The sequence below is a fragment of the Nothobranchius furzeri genome, chromosome 15 (genome assembly GCF_043380555.1).
Source record: "Nothobranchius furzeri strain GRZ-AD chromosome 15, NfurGRZ-RIMD1, whole genome shotgun sequence".
NCBI lineage: Eukaryota > Metazoa > Chordata > Actinopteri > Cyprinodontiformes > Nothobranchiidae > Nothobranchius > Nothobranchius furzeri.
The window spans coordinates 53,649,155-53,664,990 of NC_091755.1; the positions used below are offsets into that span (position 1 = coordinate 53,649,155).

General features: G+C 39.1%; 2 protein-coding genes across 6 annotated transcripts in view; one reads left to right on the forward strand and one right to left on the reverse strand.

Moving 5' to 3' along the window:
* The window catches only part of LOC107391261 (synaptotagmin-2), an 85,830-nt gene extending 75,406 nt beyond the window's left edge, over nucleotides 1-10,424 (forward strand). For all 4 annotated transcript variants that reach the window (XM_015968465.3, XM_015968467.3, XM_015968463.3 and 1 more), the window contains 3 exons: nucleotides 758-875; nucleotides 1,184-1,317; nucleotides 2,808-10,424. In XM_015968465.3, coding sequence (XP_015823951.1) covers nucleotides 758-875; nucleotides 1,184-1,317; nucleotides 2,808-3,023 — 468 coding nt within the window. In that variant the 3' untranslated portion in view covers nucleotides 3,024-10,424. The remainder of the gene's footprint in view (nucleotides 1-757; nucleotides 876-1,183; nucleotides 1,318-2,807) is intronic.
* The window catches only part of LOC107391259 (protein phosphatase 1 regulatory subunit 12B), a 28,212-nt gene continuing 22,274 nt past the window's right edge, over nucleotides 9,899-15,836 (reverse strand). For both annotated transcript variants that reach the window (XM_054746122.2, XM_054746121.2), the window contains one exon: nucleotides 9,899-12,982. In XM_054746122.2, coding sequence (XP_054602097.2) covers nucleotides 12,896-12,982 — 87 coding nt within the window. In that variant the 3' untranslated portion in view covers nucleotides 9,899-12,895. The remainder of the gene's footprint in view (nucleotides 12,983-15,836) is intronic.

A 15,836-nucleotide genomic window follows, 5' to 3' on the forward strand; every position in this document is an offset into this window, starting at 1 on the left:
CCTCTTCCACTGCACTGCTAAAATAATCCTCATAAACCCAACAGATTATTGGTATCACATTATTTGTATTTGCAAATGAATACATGTACAAATACAGTGTTTCATAGATTAAATATTATCTGTGAAAATCCCCTACTATGACAGACAAAATAACACTGTCACTTTGTTTCATGAGCTAGGATTATGGTTCTGAAACTGTGGTACAAGTACCACTGAGGGTATCAGGTAATCCCTCTAGAAGTTCTCAGAAGAAACGCTGGTGCAGATATTTGAGGGAAATAGCTAATTGACTAAAAGAACTTCCGTGTAAACCCTAAAAACTGAGCGAACCAAACTGGTTTCAAAAGTAAACTGCTTGAAAAAATGCTGTACATAATATTTCAGAAGCCTCTTGCAGGCCTGAAATGGATGATTCAGTAACCAATAACTACTAGAAACACTGTATATTTTTTATGAGGAGCTTGTTTTCATTGTGTTGCACAGGAATATGAGAAACTAACTTTAATCAATGGAACTGCCTTCCAACAGCCACCTTCAAATGAAGGATTCTTTCTATTATTAAATCAGCATCACTTTATTTTTCAACCAATGAAAAGGCCAATTAGTTCGAGTTGTAAACAGACAAAGTTATTGCCTTGTTTTGTATATAGAGTATGTTCAATAAAAACTTGATTTAAAGTCTTGGTTTCTTTATTATCATTATTTCTGCACATGACTCCTAACTTTCTGCTGCATTTTCTCCTCCTCCTCCTCACAGCCAGAGAAGCTGGGAGACATTTGCATCTCCTTACGTTATGTCCCCACCGCTGGCAAACTCACCATCTGTATTCTGGAGGCGAAGAACTTGAAGAAAATGGATGTGGGTGGACTATCAGGTGGGCTCCTTTTTAAATGCAAAACCAAGCATCAGAGGTTGTTGTTATTGTTTTGACATCCAATCAGTTCTGGCAGAAAGACACCTACGTGCAGAGAGACTGCAGACTGTGAAGGAGTGTGGATGGGAGGCCAGGCATTAGTTTGGTCCTCCTGTACTCACATGCAGGGCTCATCATGAAAACGTTATTCTATCTAGCCTCAACAACGGCCCCATCTGTTGGTTCATTATAGTACTGCAACCCAGATTTGTTAAAACACCCAAGTTATCTGACGTTCTTGGTTTTATTTTGCCTTCTTCTCCTTTCAGATCCCTACGTGAAAATTAACCTGCTGCAGAACGGAAAAAGACTGAAGAAAAAGAAGACGACGGTGAAGAAGAACACCTTGAACCCCTACTATAACGAGTCCTTCAGTTTTGAGATTCCTCTTGAGCAAATGCAGGTATGAAGATGATTCTCTGTTACATGAATGTTTTTTTGATCATTTCTAACATTTTTATAAACTTTACCACAAATTGGAAATTTAAATGCCTTTGTTTGACAAACACCACTGGATTTTGTTCCTAGACTTGTTCTTGTTTGATATTATGTGCCCGTTTTTATAGACTTGCTGATTGTTTTGAGCAGAATTCTCATCCCATTCGACTTTCTGCACACCAGCCCCATTCAGCACTACCAAACATCTTTGTCAATAGAATTATCACAACCTTCTGAACACTTAAACAGTCTGTTGAAGAGAAACTTTTTCCAGACCTGCATGTTTCGTTTGGTTATTAAAGGTCTGCAAATCTAAAGTTGACACTGTTGGCTGTTTAACAGGAACACACACAAATGTTTTCCTATATGTTGAACTAATTTCTGATGTTTTGCAGGACATCTCCAGTGAACCCTGCTTGTGAGATAAACTTAGGGTTGGCTTAGTAATTAGCCTAAACTGTTTATCGTGTTTACTTCCATATTAGCATTTTATATAAAAAAATTTAAATCATCATTCAGATTCCTAAAGTGTGTTTCTGTAAGACAATTCAAAAGACCAAGTTAACTGAGAAACCTTTTTTTAATTTTTTTTTTCTTTAAATGTGTTCGCTCACTCTGGGGTTCACGTGAAATTAGTCTTCTACCCCTATTTCCTGTTTTAGCTAGCAATAGAAGATAGACAGGTAACCACTCAGATTAGAAAGGTCAGTCAAGTTCAAGGACAATTTTATTTATAGAGTGCATTTACAGCAGCAAAGCTACACCCAAAACACCGTACAAGGTAAAATTAATCAAGGTACAACAAACCAATGATAAAACCCTAAAATAAGATTAGCACACAACAGTCACAATTTATAATAAATATTGTTAAAAAATATTAAAATGCTCAAGTCAACCTGCGTTAAAAGCCAGATAAAAAAAATGTGTCAAGAAGGGATCTACATCACACTGAAGATTAGCATTCATGGATTCACCCACCTTGGCTTTTGCTGATTTAGCATCCAGGAGAGAGCAGAGCAGCTAAAACGGCTTCACCTTTTCTGAGACGTTTCATAAGGTTTAGTAAAATATTCATGGGGATATTTGACCATTCTTCCATTAACGCTTTTGAGGTCATTTGCTGGTGTTGGACAGGAGAGTCTGTCTTTTTTTCTCTAATTCATCCCAAAATAACGTCTATCAGGTTGAAGTTAAGACTCAGGCTAGTGAAGTTCCTCCACAATTTGTTCCATCATTCATGTCTTTATTGGAACATCAGAGTTTACTGATTTGTTGAGGTGTTGCAATATTTTGGGCAAAATAGTGCATCCTAATATGCACTATGGATTTTAAATAAAACAAACACTTCTAAGTTCAAAATTTGGTCATCCAGCTTTAGTTTTGTAAAACTCTTACTAAAGAGAATCTTTCCAGCATACTGAACCTACCTGCATTGATTTCTCCTTGTTCTAATAGAAAATCCAAGCTGTGATCACGGTGCTGGATTATGACAAGATCGGCAAGAATGATGCCATTGGGAAGATCTGGGTGGGAAGCAAGTCCACGGGGGCCGGGCTGAAACACTGGTCCGACATGCTGGCCAACCCCCGTCGCCCCATCGCCCAGTGGCATCCGCTTCAGCCAGAGGAGGAGGTGGATGCTGCCCTCGCCGCCCTGAATGCCAAGAAGTAATCTCCTAGTCCCTCCGCACCCACCTCCCATGCATTCCCATTGCTCCACACAAGTCCCACATATCAGAATATATTCCAGAAGAACACCCCATCTGCACCCCCATCTTCCTCTTTCGCATTTCAAAAGATCCATAGAAACTATCTGACATGAAAGGAAATGTAGTTACAATATGATGTTCTATTAATGTCACAGAGAAAAGAAGACAAGATACATGATGAATAGATAGTTAGGTTCTTTTAGATCTATTTTTCTATCGGAGTAGTGGTTCCATTAATCTAAAATCAGAGTAGGTCGCTGTTGTAGGAGCGCCAAATCTGTTGATGGAGGGGATAAAACATACATTCACTCACATTGTACTTCTCACCCTTTCCCTTTAGTGACACAGTTTGCTTAGAATAGCGCTTAATAATAAAATGCTTTATACTGCCATATTATAGAGAAATAACACAAGCAGGTCCATTCCGTAGGTGTTTTGTGCACCATGTCCCACACCTGCCAGTTATCATCCTATAGATGATTCTGTTAGTTTAAAGTACATTCCTAGACCTGGGTAGCAAAGTAGGGACAGGCACATATCCAGTTACCCACAAACACTGCCTTTTGATTGGTTAACCTTTCACCCATCATCTCAGGAAACCTGAGAGGAAACTGAAACTCCATGCCTTTTTTTTTAAATGGGTTGTTGTTCAGAGCTCCCACTTAAAGAGTTGAAGTTGGATTATCAATGAACCAATGCTTATGGCTAGTGTTGGTTATATAAAGTAGTCCAAGTGGGTAAAAAGGATGACTGTGCATTTTTAATTGTGCAAAAAAAGACAAAAAGCCGCGTCTGTCATTTCAACAACAACAAGTAAATAAAGGGTTTAAAAATCAGAGCGGGAGCAACAGAGACTGATCCCATTCACCACTGGCATGATATTTACAAGGTGTTGATTACTGCCTACAGTCTACCGCATCCCCTTCCCAACGCCTCTGTTTCTGTATCTCATTTGTTCAGTGCTACTGTCATTAGTCATGGACCTGACACAAGGGTTTTACTTCAAAGGAATCCCTATAACCGTCTTACAGTCATAAAGGAGACAAGCCTTCCAAGTAACAAAATAAGCAATTTTCAACTACCAGGGACGCCTTCCGGTTAGAGGTGTTGTTCTCTTCATTTTCCCTTTTTTCTTTTGCAATTTTGTTAAACTTCAAACATTTTTATTCCTTAAGCACCTTAAATTTTGATATCATTTGTAAGAAGTCAGAGCTTTAATTCCTTAGAAGGTTCTTTTTGTTGCTTTTGTTTCTGCTTACTGATCTCATCGTATGTGTGAGTGTTTAATTGTTCAGATATTACATTTCTCACTTGATTGCAGAAATACGGTCTATAAGGCACTGGTCCGTGTGTGTTTTATACACAGCTTACCAAACTGTTGATTATAATTGCACTACTGGTTACCGTTCTGTTTTTGTGCTATCGACACTGGTCTTTGATCTGTTTTTGTTCCTTTGTGATAAAATGTGGTGAAACTGAATCTCTCTGTGGCACACGCAGACAGCCCTTGTCTTCTAAACATGCAGCAAAAGAAGAACATTTGAGTTCAGTGCTGCCACATGCATGCGGTTCAGTACAGAGAGCCAAAGAATTCATTCTGTGAAATCAAAAGCAAATTAAAGATGCCAACTGAGCTGCTACACTTTCAATCAAATGACCAAATGACAGCTCCTAAAAACAGCAGTGTGGACACTTCATTTATTGAACATTTGAACCAAACACACATTTACTTGATCATAATTTCTGCTGAGCCGTTAGCCTGCTAATCTCCCATTTTTATAAGAAACACATTCTCAGCACAAAGGAGCGTGTTTCCAGAGCAGGTTGGACTCCACCACCACTTCTCCTTGTCTCTGATCCTGTCAGTGTTGTTCATTAGGTGTCTCTCATGGTGTAGTCACAGTGAGCAGGGTCTGCTTTCTGCTCTATGCAGATGATGTGGTTCTGTTAGTATTTTTAGGCCATGATCTCTGGCGTATCCTGGAGAGGATTACAGCTAAGTGAGTGTCAGCTCCTCCAAGTCTGAGACCATGGGTTCCACTGTAGATAGGTGGAATACACCCTCTAGGTTTGGGGGTGGTCTCTGCCCTAGGTAGAGGAGTTTAAGTACTCTGAAGTCTTCAACAGTAATGGTAGACTGATAGGATTAAGGCTGTAACAAGGGCATTGCTTCAGTCTGTTTTGGTAAAAATGTGACTAAGCCAAAAGGTAATTTCTGGTTTGTCCGCATTCCAACTTCCACCTATAGTCATCAAAGATTTTGCTTACAAGTGGATTGACTGTTTCCTCCATAGAGTGGCCATGATTGCTCTTACACTTCTACCATGCCATGGCCAGAGAGCCTCTGCTCCTCACTGGAAGAATTGGTTGAGGCAGTTTGGGCATGTGAACACAATGCCCCCTGGTCATCTTTCTCAGGAGATTTTCCAGGTACGTCCCTCTGGGAGTACACTGGTGAAGGCTCTTGATTATGTAAGGTTTGGTAAATCCTTGCAGGACTGGAAGAAATCCTTGGGGCAGAACTGAAGCTTTTAAAAACCACCTTGGTAACCTCTTAGAAAAGGGATGTCTGGGATTCCCCCTAGAATGTTTACCTTAGATGGACAGTCTTTGTAGGAAAATAAAATGGATGGATGAACAGATTTATGTATAAAATTAAAAACCATTAGAATGCTGCTTAATTTACAACTGTGAGAGTTTTTCAAAACGTAATATTCCCTATTTCCTGTTTCCTTTATGGCTACAGTAACGTCAGTGGAATTCTTTGGCTCTTTGTATCTGCGAATGAAGATTTTATCAAAGAGAAATATCTGGTGATGGGCTTTGGTTTGCAGCAGAGTCCATCACTCTTGTTCAGTTAAAGGTGTGAAATGTGTTTGGATGCCAGTGTGCTTTCTTACTGGGTTAGCTATGAATGGCAAAATGAAAACAAACAAAAAAATCTGATTGAATGCATAGATGTTGAAAACTGCTACGTGACTGTGTGCAAGCATAAAACACCTTTTTTTGGTATCACCATAGATTTTTTGAGGGGACATTTATGAATGTTTGTTCATGTGTTCCCATATTTTTGTTGGAAAGTGTAACATAGACCTTTGCATCAATCATTTTTCTTCAAATTTACCTCAGTTAATGAAACAACACTAAAGAAAAGGCAACATGAAAGCAATGAAGAAACTCATCGGTGTTAGTTTGGCCTGTATACATAGCTCATCCACATTGCATGTTTATACAAAATACTGTACATAAGAGCATGTTTTAGAGACAAAGCAAAAATATCTTGTGTATGTAAATTGGTGTCATTTTGCCATTTTAATAACACAACAAAAGAAAAAAAGATGCACTGTATATTTTCTAAATAGAGCAAAGTGTGTATTTATTTTCCATGAGGGTCATTGGAGAGAATGTCGTCCAGCTATTATAGTACTATTACTAATAACAAGAACCTTTTCACGCCTGAAATTCTTAAGCAAGTGTGTTGTCCAGTGCTGTGTGTGAGTTCATGTAGGAAGAAAAATGTAGCCGCATGCTTGCTATCCAGATTTCTTGTGCTCAGATTTCAGTTTTGGGTAAGCTTTTGTTGCCATTCACTTCTGTTCACCGGTATTTTCAAATGTTCTTGTTTGATCTGTACTTTTTACCTTTTTATTTCTTTATTTTTGGTTTGACAAAGGGGATCTCCAAGTCTCTAGTAATGGATGCAGAGTCCACCAGGGGCGTGTCCAGATCTTTTAAAATGGGGTGGCCCAGGTGAGGCACAACTTTGTGCATGGGTGGCACCAATTGTTATGCTTTTTTTTTACCCCTAAGCCTTTTGTGGACAATGAAAAACCTATTTAAAGGTAAATTAGTGTGTTGGCACCTGGGGTGGCCAATCAGATTCCATGGGTGGCATGTGCTACCCCAGGCCACTACCTGGACACGCCCCTGGAGTCCACTTAAATACTTATGTATAAAGAGGATTTATTATTTATTGAAGTTGTACAAAACATGTTATTTGTGACAAGAATAAAATGTGATGGACCTATTCTAAACTTTATATGTCCGTGGCCAAAATAAACACGGAATAATCAGATTCCAATCCGACTTGGAATCCCCTCTTTTCCTTTTAAAGTAAAACGTTATTTAGCCTTTTTTATTTGACTGACCTGCAACACTTTATGACTGTCCCTCTTTTACTCTGTTTATTATACAGTAAATGTGCGTGTAAACAAAATAAATTAATAGGTAACACCTCCTTTTACAGTCCCCTAATTACTAAGTACTTACATGGTAATTACATAGTAAGTTAAAGTGTATTTTTGTTACTGAGCTCTTAAACAGTTATTACCATGTAACTCAGGTTCAATTCTAGTTTTATTTTTATTAACCATTCCCAGTAAATACTACTTTACACAATAATTACACTTAATTACAATTATACACTTCAATTACACAATAATACACTTTAACTTACTATGTAATTACAATGTAAGTACTTAGTAATTAGGGGACTGTAAAATGTAGTGTCCCAATTAATAAGTTATAACTAAAAGCCATAAAACTCAAGCACTAACTCTTTAGAACTCAGCTGAACAGCTCGAGTTTATTTACAAGAAGGAAGAAAGAAAAATCTGACGTCTTCTGTTTTTTACCATGGTATATGTTTGTTCTACATCCCTTTAGAGGTCTTTGTTCATCAAGAGGGTAAAACCAATCTGCTGAATGTGAATGCAGCTGCGACTTCAGCAGAGGGAGTGTTCGTTTTCTACTTTCAGAACTGCTGATGTACTTGTTTCATCCAGGTAGCTGATTTTACTGTGTTGTGTTCACTAATCTATGTCCTGTTTAGTTGGTATAGATAATAGATGTTACCGCATTAAGGTTTAACTGATGATCCTAAAATATATCTATGAGAGTATGGTCTGTTTTAGGGCAGAGTGCAATTTATGAACCAAACTGGGTCGTGCTTGTAGTTTTTCTTCTTCCCGTTTTGCAGGAGAACATATTCGTACAATCAAAAATACTCGATGGATGGTTGGAGGTTTGTTAGGATGGCTTCTGTTGTTGTTTTAATCAAAAGTTCAAACCACAATGATTAAAATGAAGCAAAAGAACCTTGAACCCAGGTTTATAGCCTGAATCCTTCTCATAGTACTATGCATACGTTTATGATTTAAACTTTGGCAGACTCACAGCTGCAGTGTTAATAATAAAACTTGCTCTCTTGCCAAGAGGTATTTATGATCACTACATACAGAAATGAAAACAAATATATATAAATAAAGTTGGCACTCACCATCTTGGCTGGTGACGGGGAAGGTGGGAGAGCAGAGCGTGTCTCGGCTAAAAGAAGCTAACCATTAGCGACTGCTACATCCCAACATGACAGATCTCCTGGGAGTTTGAAATAAACATCAACATTTTGTAGTTTTCTCGGTTGTGGCTAAATCCCAAACATTAAACAATAACTAGAGTTGGTGCCAAAACAAACTAACTGACCCCTAGTGGCTGGCTGCAATATAACGTTTAGGTCCAGCCCCCAACATTTGAATGAGTGGGACAGTGACTTTATTTAAAATGTAAAGTTAAATCATAGAAAAGTTTCATTTTATCCCTATTATTGTGTGTAGGTGGGTGGGTGGGACCTTCAGGTACATAGTAGTTTTTTAATCACGTTGTATATTAGCAGCGAGCTGTACTTTTTCAACAGAGCACTTACCTTTACTGTACTTGTGCTGTTGCAATACTGCAATTTCCCCACTGAGGGACTACTAAAGGTATTCTTATTCTTATTCTTAACCACACTAAAATAAGTCGGGTCTTGTTTAGCTCCTGGTTAGAAAGCAAGATGCAGAGTTGTGTGCTTTTTTATTTTCTAAGAGTCAAAACTGTTTTGTCACCTCAGTCAGAGTTTTCATGAAGTAAACTGTTCTGGCAACATCCTCAGTGTGTTGCATGAAGCTGCACATTGTCTGATGCAATATAGCAATGTCCCGCTGATGCTATTGACTGTGACCAAATGATGCACTGAGAGCAGTTTAAATGCAGTTCCAGTCATTATATAAAAATACTGCCACCACCTGATTACAGCTGCCAGCGTTCATCACCTCTGTTTGGTTCTGTAAAGCCAAGATAAAAATTCATACAGAGTACAGAATGCACCTGATAGCAATGAGGCTAATGTGATTACAGGTGAACTTATAGCACATGTAAAGGTATTATGGGTTTCCTTTAACTGATCAGGTTTGCCACAGTCAACCATTTCCGGAAGTTCAGTGGGGGGACAGAGATTAGGAGGTGTGTCACCTTGTCAAATTATGGGCTTTTCTGCAGATATGAAACAAAAATGTAGTAATGGACAATAAAACTTACAGTACAGTGCATGTGTGGGACACATAACTCATTCATAAACATACATTAATTTGTGGACACGTATTATTCTAAAAACAGTTATGGGTTATGTATGTCTATATGTCTGTTTTATAGCTGCCTGTAGATGTATGATACCTTATGCACAAAACGCATCTGAAGAGGTGCTGTTCAGCTGTGCACCAGTCATGCAGATGTAGTGTATTTTGTTTTATTTTGAACAAACGCAGAGATTTAAAAAGGGAAACCATGCAAAGTTCAGTCCATTATCCATCTTGCCAAAATGTGTTGCTGAGTCTCTCAGCAGACCGACGTTGCTTTGAAACATGCTTTCTTGTGTCTTCTGTATGTCTTCTTTTTTGCATAGGTGTAATACTTCAGCTATTTTGATTATTCATTTTTATGAAGGATATTTGTGATGAAGAAGGTGAGACTGTGTTTGAGGCAATGCAAGAGGGTTTTTTGTGTAGCATTTTCAGTCTGTTGGCATCCTTGTCTTAAGTGTAACCAGCTGCCAGTGTCATTAAGAGGAATCTGAATCGGCTTTAGTGGAGCATAAAGAGTGCTGGCCTTCATGTTTACCACATGGACAAAACATATACTGCCGAACATGGAGGACCGTAACCCAAACACCCCTCTCGAGTGCTCAGCCCTCCCTTGCTCATCCCCAATGCAGCTGTATTTTCTTTTCCTTCTATCCCTGCTTCACTTCTTTTTCTTCATCCTCTCCCAAACCATCAGAGGACAGTCAGGTTGTGTCCCCTAGCTGTTTCTTTGTGTCTAGTGTCGTGGTGCGCGTGTTCATGTCAGTACTTGTGCCTACTGTGGATCGCATGCTTTAGCCTTTGACTGGACACAAACGTTGCTCACAAACTCCTCTTGACCCTTACATGGACATACATTGGGGCTCCTTATTGAAGTTATCAAGGGAACCAAATAACTTATTACAAATTTATCATAAGTGTTACCAGTTCTGTAAAAACAAATAGGAAATAAAGGCCTTTTAATAACCACGAGTCGTTTGTGTTTGATATGCACGGAAATGTTTTATTGATTAAAGTGAATATTATGAATGTGGGTTGTTAGGTGGCTGAACATGAACACTGGAACAATCCACATCCAGCTTGAAAGAGCAAAACATGTTGGGAATGTTTGTTTCTCAATCTTTAAGAAATCACATAACTTTAAAGAGTTTTCTCGCTGCTCCTGATCTGCTCCAATGACTCATTTACTGTTCAGGATTTTCTTCATTTAGCTTCATGCCTGAGCATGATGCCCACCATACTATGGGAAAGTTCAAACAACCATTCTACCTTCTAAGACAATTCATACCAGTTGAGTACTTTATGGTTACCAGTTTGCACTAATTTGCTTCCTGTCTCACAGTTAAGACATCATTCAGCTCAGAACAGAGTTTCAGGTGATTAACTCATGAACTGCCATTGATGACTAGAGCCGTCTTTTTAAATCCAACCGTTCACTGCCCACACATATTTTTACTGTGTGAGCGTCGGAACGAGCCCCCGTAACGCGAGAACAAACATCTCAGCTCTAAAGCCGATCTTCTTCCACATATGTCACATGTCACATGATCAGGAAGCAGAAAATCCATGTGTTACGAGATCGTTTTGAGCCACTACTGTAAAAAAAAGTGAGACGTGAACCGGAAAAGCTTCTGCCGATCACCATTTGACAACGGATTATGAAAGAACAGATAATGCCTGAAACACGCAGATTCTTCCTGATGTAAGAGGTGAGTCTACTTTTTGTTTTAGTAGTTTTGGCATTGACATCATCATAGAGCGCAACATTCTGTGACTCTTAAAAACAGCGAAACGCTGGCCGCAAAGGGCTTTATTGATCAGGAAATGGCTGGCAGTTAATGAGTCAAAATCCAAAACCTAATCACACTTGTGATGCATGATGAACCTGTTCTCATTTACAATTAGAATTGGCCTGGGGATGAACTGACCTAGAGAAATGTTAGACATTTTTGAGATTAGAAATGTGTTAAGTGGTTCACCCAAACACTTATCAAACCATACTTTCCCATCAGTTTTAAAGAACGTAAAGAATGCCAGCCATAGATTCTTGTTTAAGTTGGGCCTGCTGCAGATTTCTGCTGCAAACAAACATCATATTTAATAGAAATAACCATGTAAAGTGAAATTTACAATGATGACCTAACCCTATTAGTATTACTATTATGAACTGCTATGACATGTTTAAGATTGCAGCATTAAACTTCTTACTGGCCCTACTGTGGCTCGCTGTCAGCTTTCCCACAATTAAAGATGCTCAAGGAGCTTTTCAGTTTACTTTTTTACCAAACATGTGGAAGGATCTGAACCACCCTTTGACGTAACACTGGAAACACATGCACAAGTACATTTTGGGGCATTTTGGTCAACTCAACAGTAAAAAAGTGCAAAACGTGCAAAAAAGCCAAAACATCTTTAATCAGGAGACTGAGGTCTGCTTCACTCCAGGAGTTGAGTGTTTGGTTATACGTGTGCAAAGTCATTTTGTGTTTTCGCTCACAGGTGGACAGATTTAATTTTTACATATGTGATTAGCAACATTTGATCTGACTTTAGTTTTCATTATTTCATTAGAGGATCGCCTTTAGGATAACCAAAACAAAAACAAATGTTTGTTAAATAAATAAATATATATCGCTTTCTCTTTTTATTTACATAAGCTCATGGGTTGTCTTCAGGTCAGACTTAATGTGATACTGTATATACATTTTAGGAGAGCCATCACGTTCACACTCTTGGCTCTGACGGAAACCTTTTAGTTGACAAATTAAAACTGAAGGCTTAGTGTGTGCGTTGTTTAACTCTGGGCCAAAACACAGGGAACTACAAGCTCCACACTTTTTAGTGTACTACATAATAACCTATAGAGCCCTGTAGAAGAACCAACCTAGAGCGGTTTACGTGACTCGGAGTGATTAAAACCCAGTTTCAGAGGCGCAGGACTGTGGGAAGCTGACACAACTCAAAGAAAAACTCTCTAAAGCGTGTTTTACTTCTAACTTTACCCAAAGTATGTCTGACAGAAATTGGAAGTTTTTAAAAAGTGTTTCATACGTTCACCCACAGCAAATTAAAAAAACAAAACAAAAAAAAACTATGAGGTGCTAAATGTGGTGACTAACTTGTGTGGATGTGGTGGGTTACTACTATCAGGTACTGTCATGCAAACACCTTCTGGATCATCATTCTAATAGAACACCTGGTCAATATGGACATGTGAACAAAATAGTTTAAAGAAAATGAAATCAAGATGATCAAACTGTACAGCCCAGCCATGACAAGTGCTGAACGTGATTATTTTTGGATCTTTGGAACATTCACCAGTAATCATTAGAATCAGTTCAAACAGACTGGAAGAACAACCTGGAATCTTGTGGACGGATAAAATGCTGTAACAGAGTTGGAGAATCCACAAACACACACGAGGAGTTTCAGACATCTTTTCACTTGGACAGCTTGCTGATGACTCGGATGAGAGCCCCGTTTTCATCCTTTAGCCTCTGGTTGTCTGACTTGAGCTCTGTTAAACCCTACAAAGTAAAAAAATAAATAAAATAAGGAATGTTAGTAAAATATTCTTGTGACGTTGTTCAGTACCGTCAGTGTATTTTCCAATATTAATTCTGATGAGGATGCCATGTCCTCTATCACCACTAGGGCCTAATCCCAAAACTCGCACTTCCACCCTTGCGTACTTCAATTGCACGTTCCAGTCCAGTGGTGCACGTGCATAGGATGTCCCGATCCTCAAGTGTGTAAGTCGACCACGCCCCTTTTGCAGCCTTGATCTACCCAGTCTGCATCGAAGCAGACTGGGGCGAAGGATATTACACATAATCAATTGCTGCATGGGAATTTTGAGAAGGTGGAACAAAGGCTCAAGTGCATTTTCTGAAAAAATGTATTTTCAAACAAAAGTTCATTTTAAGACAACACAGCAATAAATGTAAATATTGTCAATTGTTTGTTTGGACGATGCTCTCTGAATTAATCACAACAAACCGCGTCACCCCACCGAGGACAGGCCGGTGGATCTGCTGCTGTTACGAGAGCCCTGATTAGAGTTGCTTCAGTCTTACCGGCGCCGCTCTTAAGAGCGCCGTTGGTGGCGTGGCATCTGTCCACATATCACTCATCAATTTTTGTCTTGCCTTTTGATTGCAGTGTTGCAATCTGACTGGAGATCTTAGCCTCAAACCCCACAACATTATAAAGATTTCTAAAAAAATAAAAGTAGCACAAACAGTGTCTGCATCTGGGCATGCGTCGTAGTTGATGATGCAACAGTCACTGACCCATTTCGGCATCTGTTAGCACACTTGTGTAATACACACTTGAACCTGCACACTTCCTCTGAGTGCACTCGGATGTTAAAGATGTTCAAGGAGCAAGGCACAGTGCGAGTATTGGAATTGGGTCAAAGAATGAAATGTTTCTTCCATGATGACATGCTTTCTGGTGGCTGATCATGCAGTGACAGATATGCTTTACAGAGTGAAGAGTGATGAGTAATGAAGCCCGACAAAAAAAAAAAAAAACAAGAGAAGGTCAGGTTTCTAAATCTGGGCCATTTCTCTCATGAGCAGCAAGGGCTGAAAATAACCATCCTCTCTATCAAAGTGTTTCCCCTCCACCGTTAATGCAACCTGCCATGGATGCATGCACGCCTGTGGACCTTTACTCTCTAGTTTGCTTTATTTCTCTCTATGCTAATTTTATCCCATCAGTACAACACACTACTGGAGATATGGTTAAATGAATGACTTTAGTCTGCAGGATGAAGATGCTGACATGGTCCACTTAGAGTGTTTAAGACCGACTGCACACCGGAAGCATCAGCGGTGTTGAACGGTTTACTCACGACAATCACTGCACTTGAGTGCGCACCGGGATAGTCTCAGCAGCAAAGCTGCTTCACTGCCGGGCTCTCGCTCGACTCACGAGATCACACAACCACTCGAGACTTCAAAAGGTTACGGTTTGTCTATGCAATCCGCCATTGAACCAAAAAGAAGGAAATCGCTGTTTGATGTCATAAGATGTTGTTCCTCTCCACCATGAAAACAATCCGCTGCACTTCTGGAACAATGCTGTAATAAGCTGTTACGTCACACGTAAGCTTCATATCAATGACACTGCATCACTGCTCTACCTTTATTTAGAAAATTACCAGGGATTTTACACTAAAGCCATGTGTGATTTCCTGTCTAACCCTGTTAACTGCAGTAATTGACGCATCCCAGAAGCAGCTCACCAAAAAAAATAAATAAATAAATAAAAAATAACCCAACCCTATCTTTAGCAACGCATCTGAAAATTGCTGTGTCACGGCTGGTTTGTTCCACTCCATAGACTATAATGGATTCTAATTGAAGCAGTGATGTTTCACTGCCGCTCCCCACCGACTGATGCTTCCCGTAGGTGTACCTCAGATTAACTAAGAGGTCAGAAAAAGTATGATAGCAAGGTTTCTTCTTTGCAAAAATATATTTTACAAGTAAGATGCAAACTGCCCTTTGATAGTCATGCAGTGGCCCTGAATTCCTCTTCATTTTGTCTTTTATAAATAAACCATGTTCAAACATTGCTCATAATCCTTGTAAACCCACAGAGGGATTACAGAGCAAAGACAGGGCTGTAGACATGCATGTTATCCACACTGAAGCTTGTTCAGACTGATAATGTCTGCCTGTCAAACATGCATCACCTCAGAAGCAGATTGTCGCTTTACACAGACTAATCAGTACCCATGGTGTCAGTGAGTGAGTGTCTAAGGGGAACATTTAAATTACACCTGTCTAATGTTATTGATTAACCAACACACACACGTGATTGTACCCCCAAAATATGTGCATGTTAAACTGGAACTATTAAGTAAAATAATACAATGATAATGTAAATTCATATCTGCAGGATAGAGTAGTCATTATATTAAATATTTCAAATAGTTTGATGCGTTTGTGGGGTCTATAGGATAACGTGTTGGGTACCTTGTTTGGTCTAGTTTTATTTCCTAGAGTATGACTGATTTAAATGTACAAAGTGTGTTTAACGGACACTTTTCTTATTGGATTGGGCCTTTTGGGCTGTGGCATGCCCTAAACACCAACAAAAAACAATCAGCTTTATCCATCAGTGACTAACGTTTGGCTGTCAGCATAATTTGAAGTAGCCACTGATGGATGATACTTAAAGGTTATTGCTGTTAAGTGACTCATCAGGTCAGAGCACCAGCTCCTTATTAAAGGAGATAAATCAATGCTTCCAAACCTATTAAAGACCATATTTTTACCTAATGGACTCATCAGGATCTACACATACTCGACATCTTCTGAAGCGTGTACATTGGTCTAGTCTCAGTTTTATGGGACTTTTATTTTATGA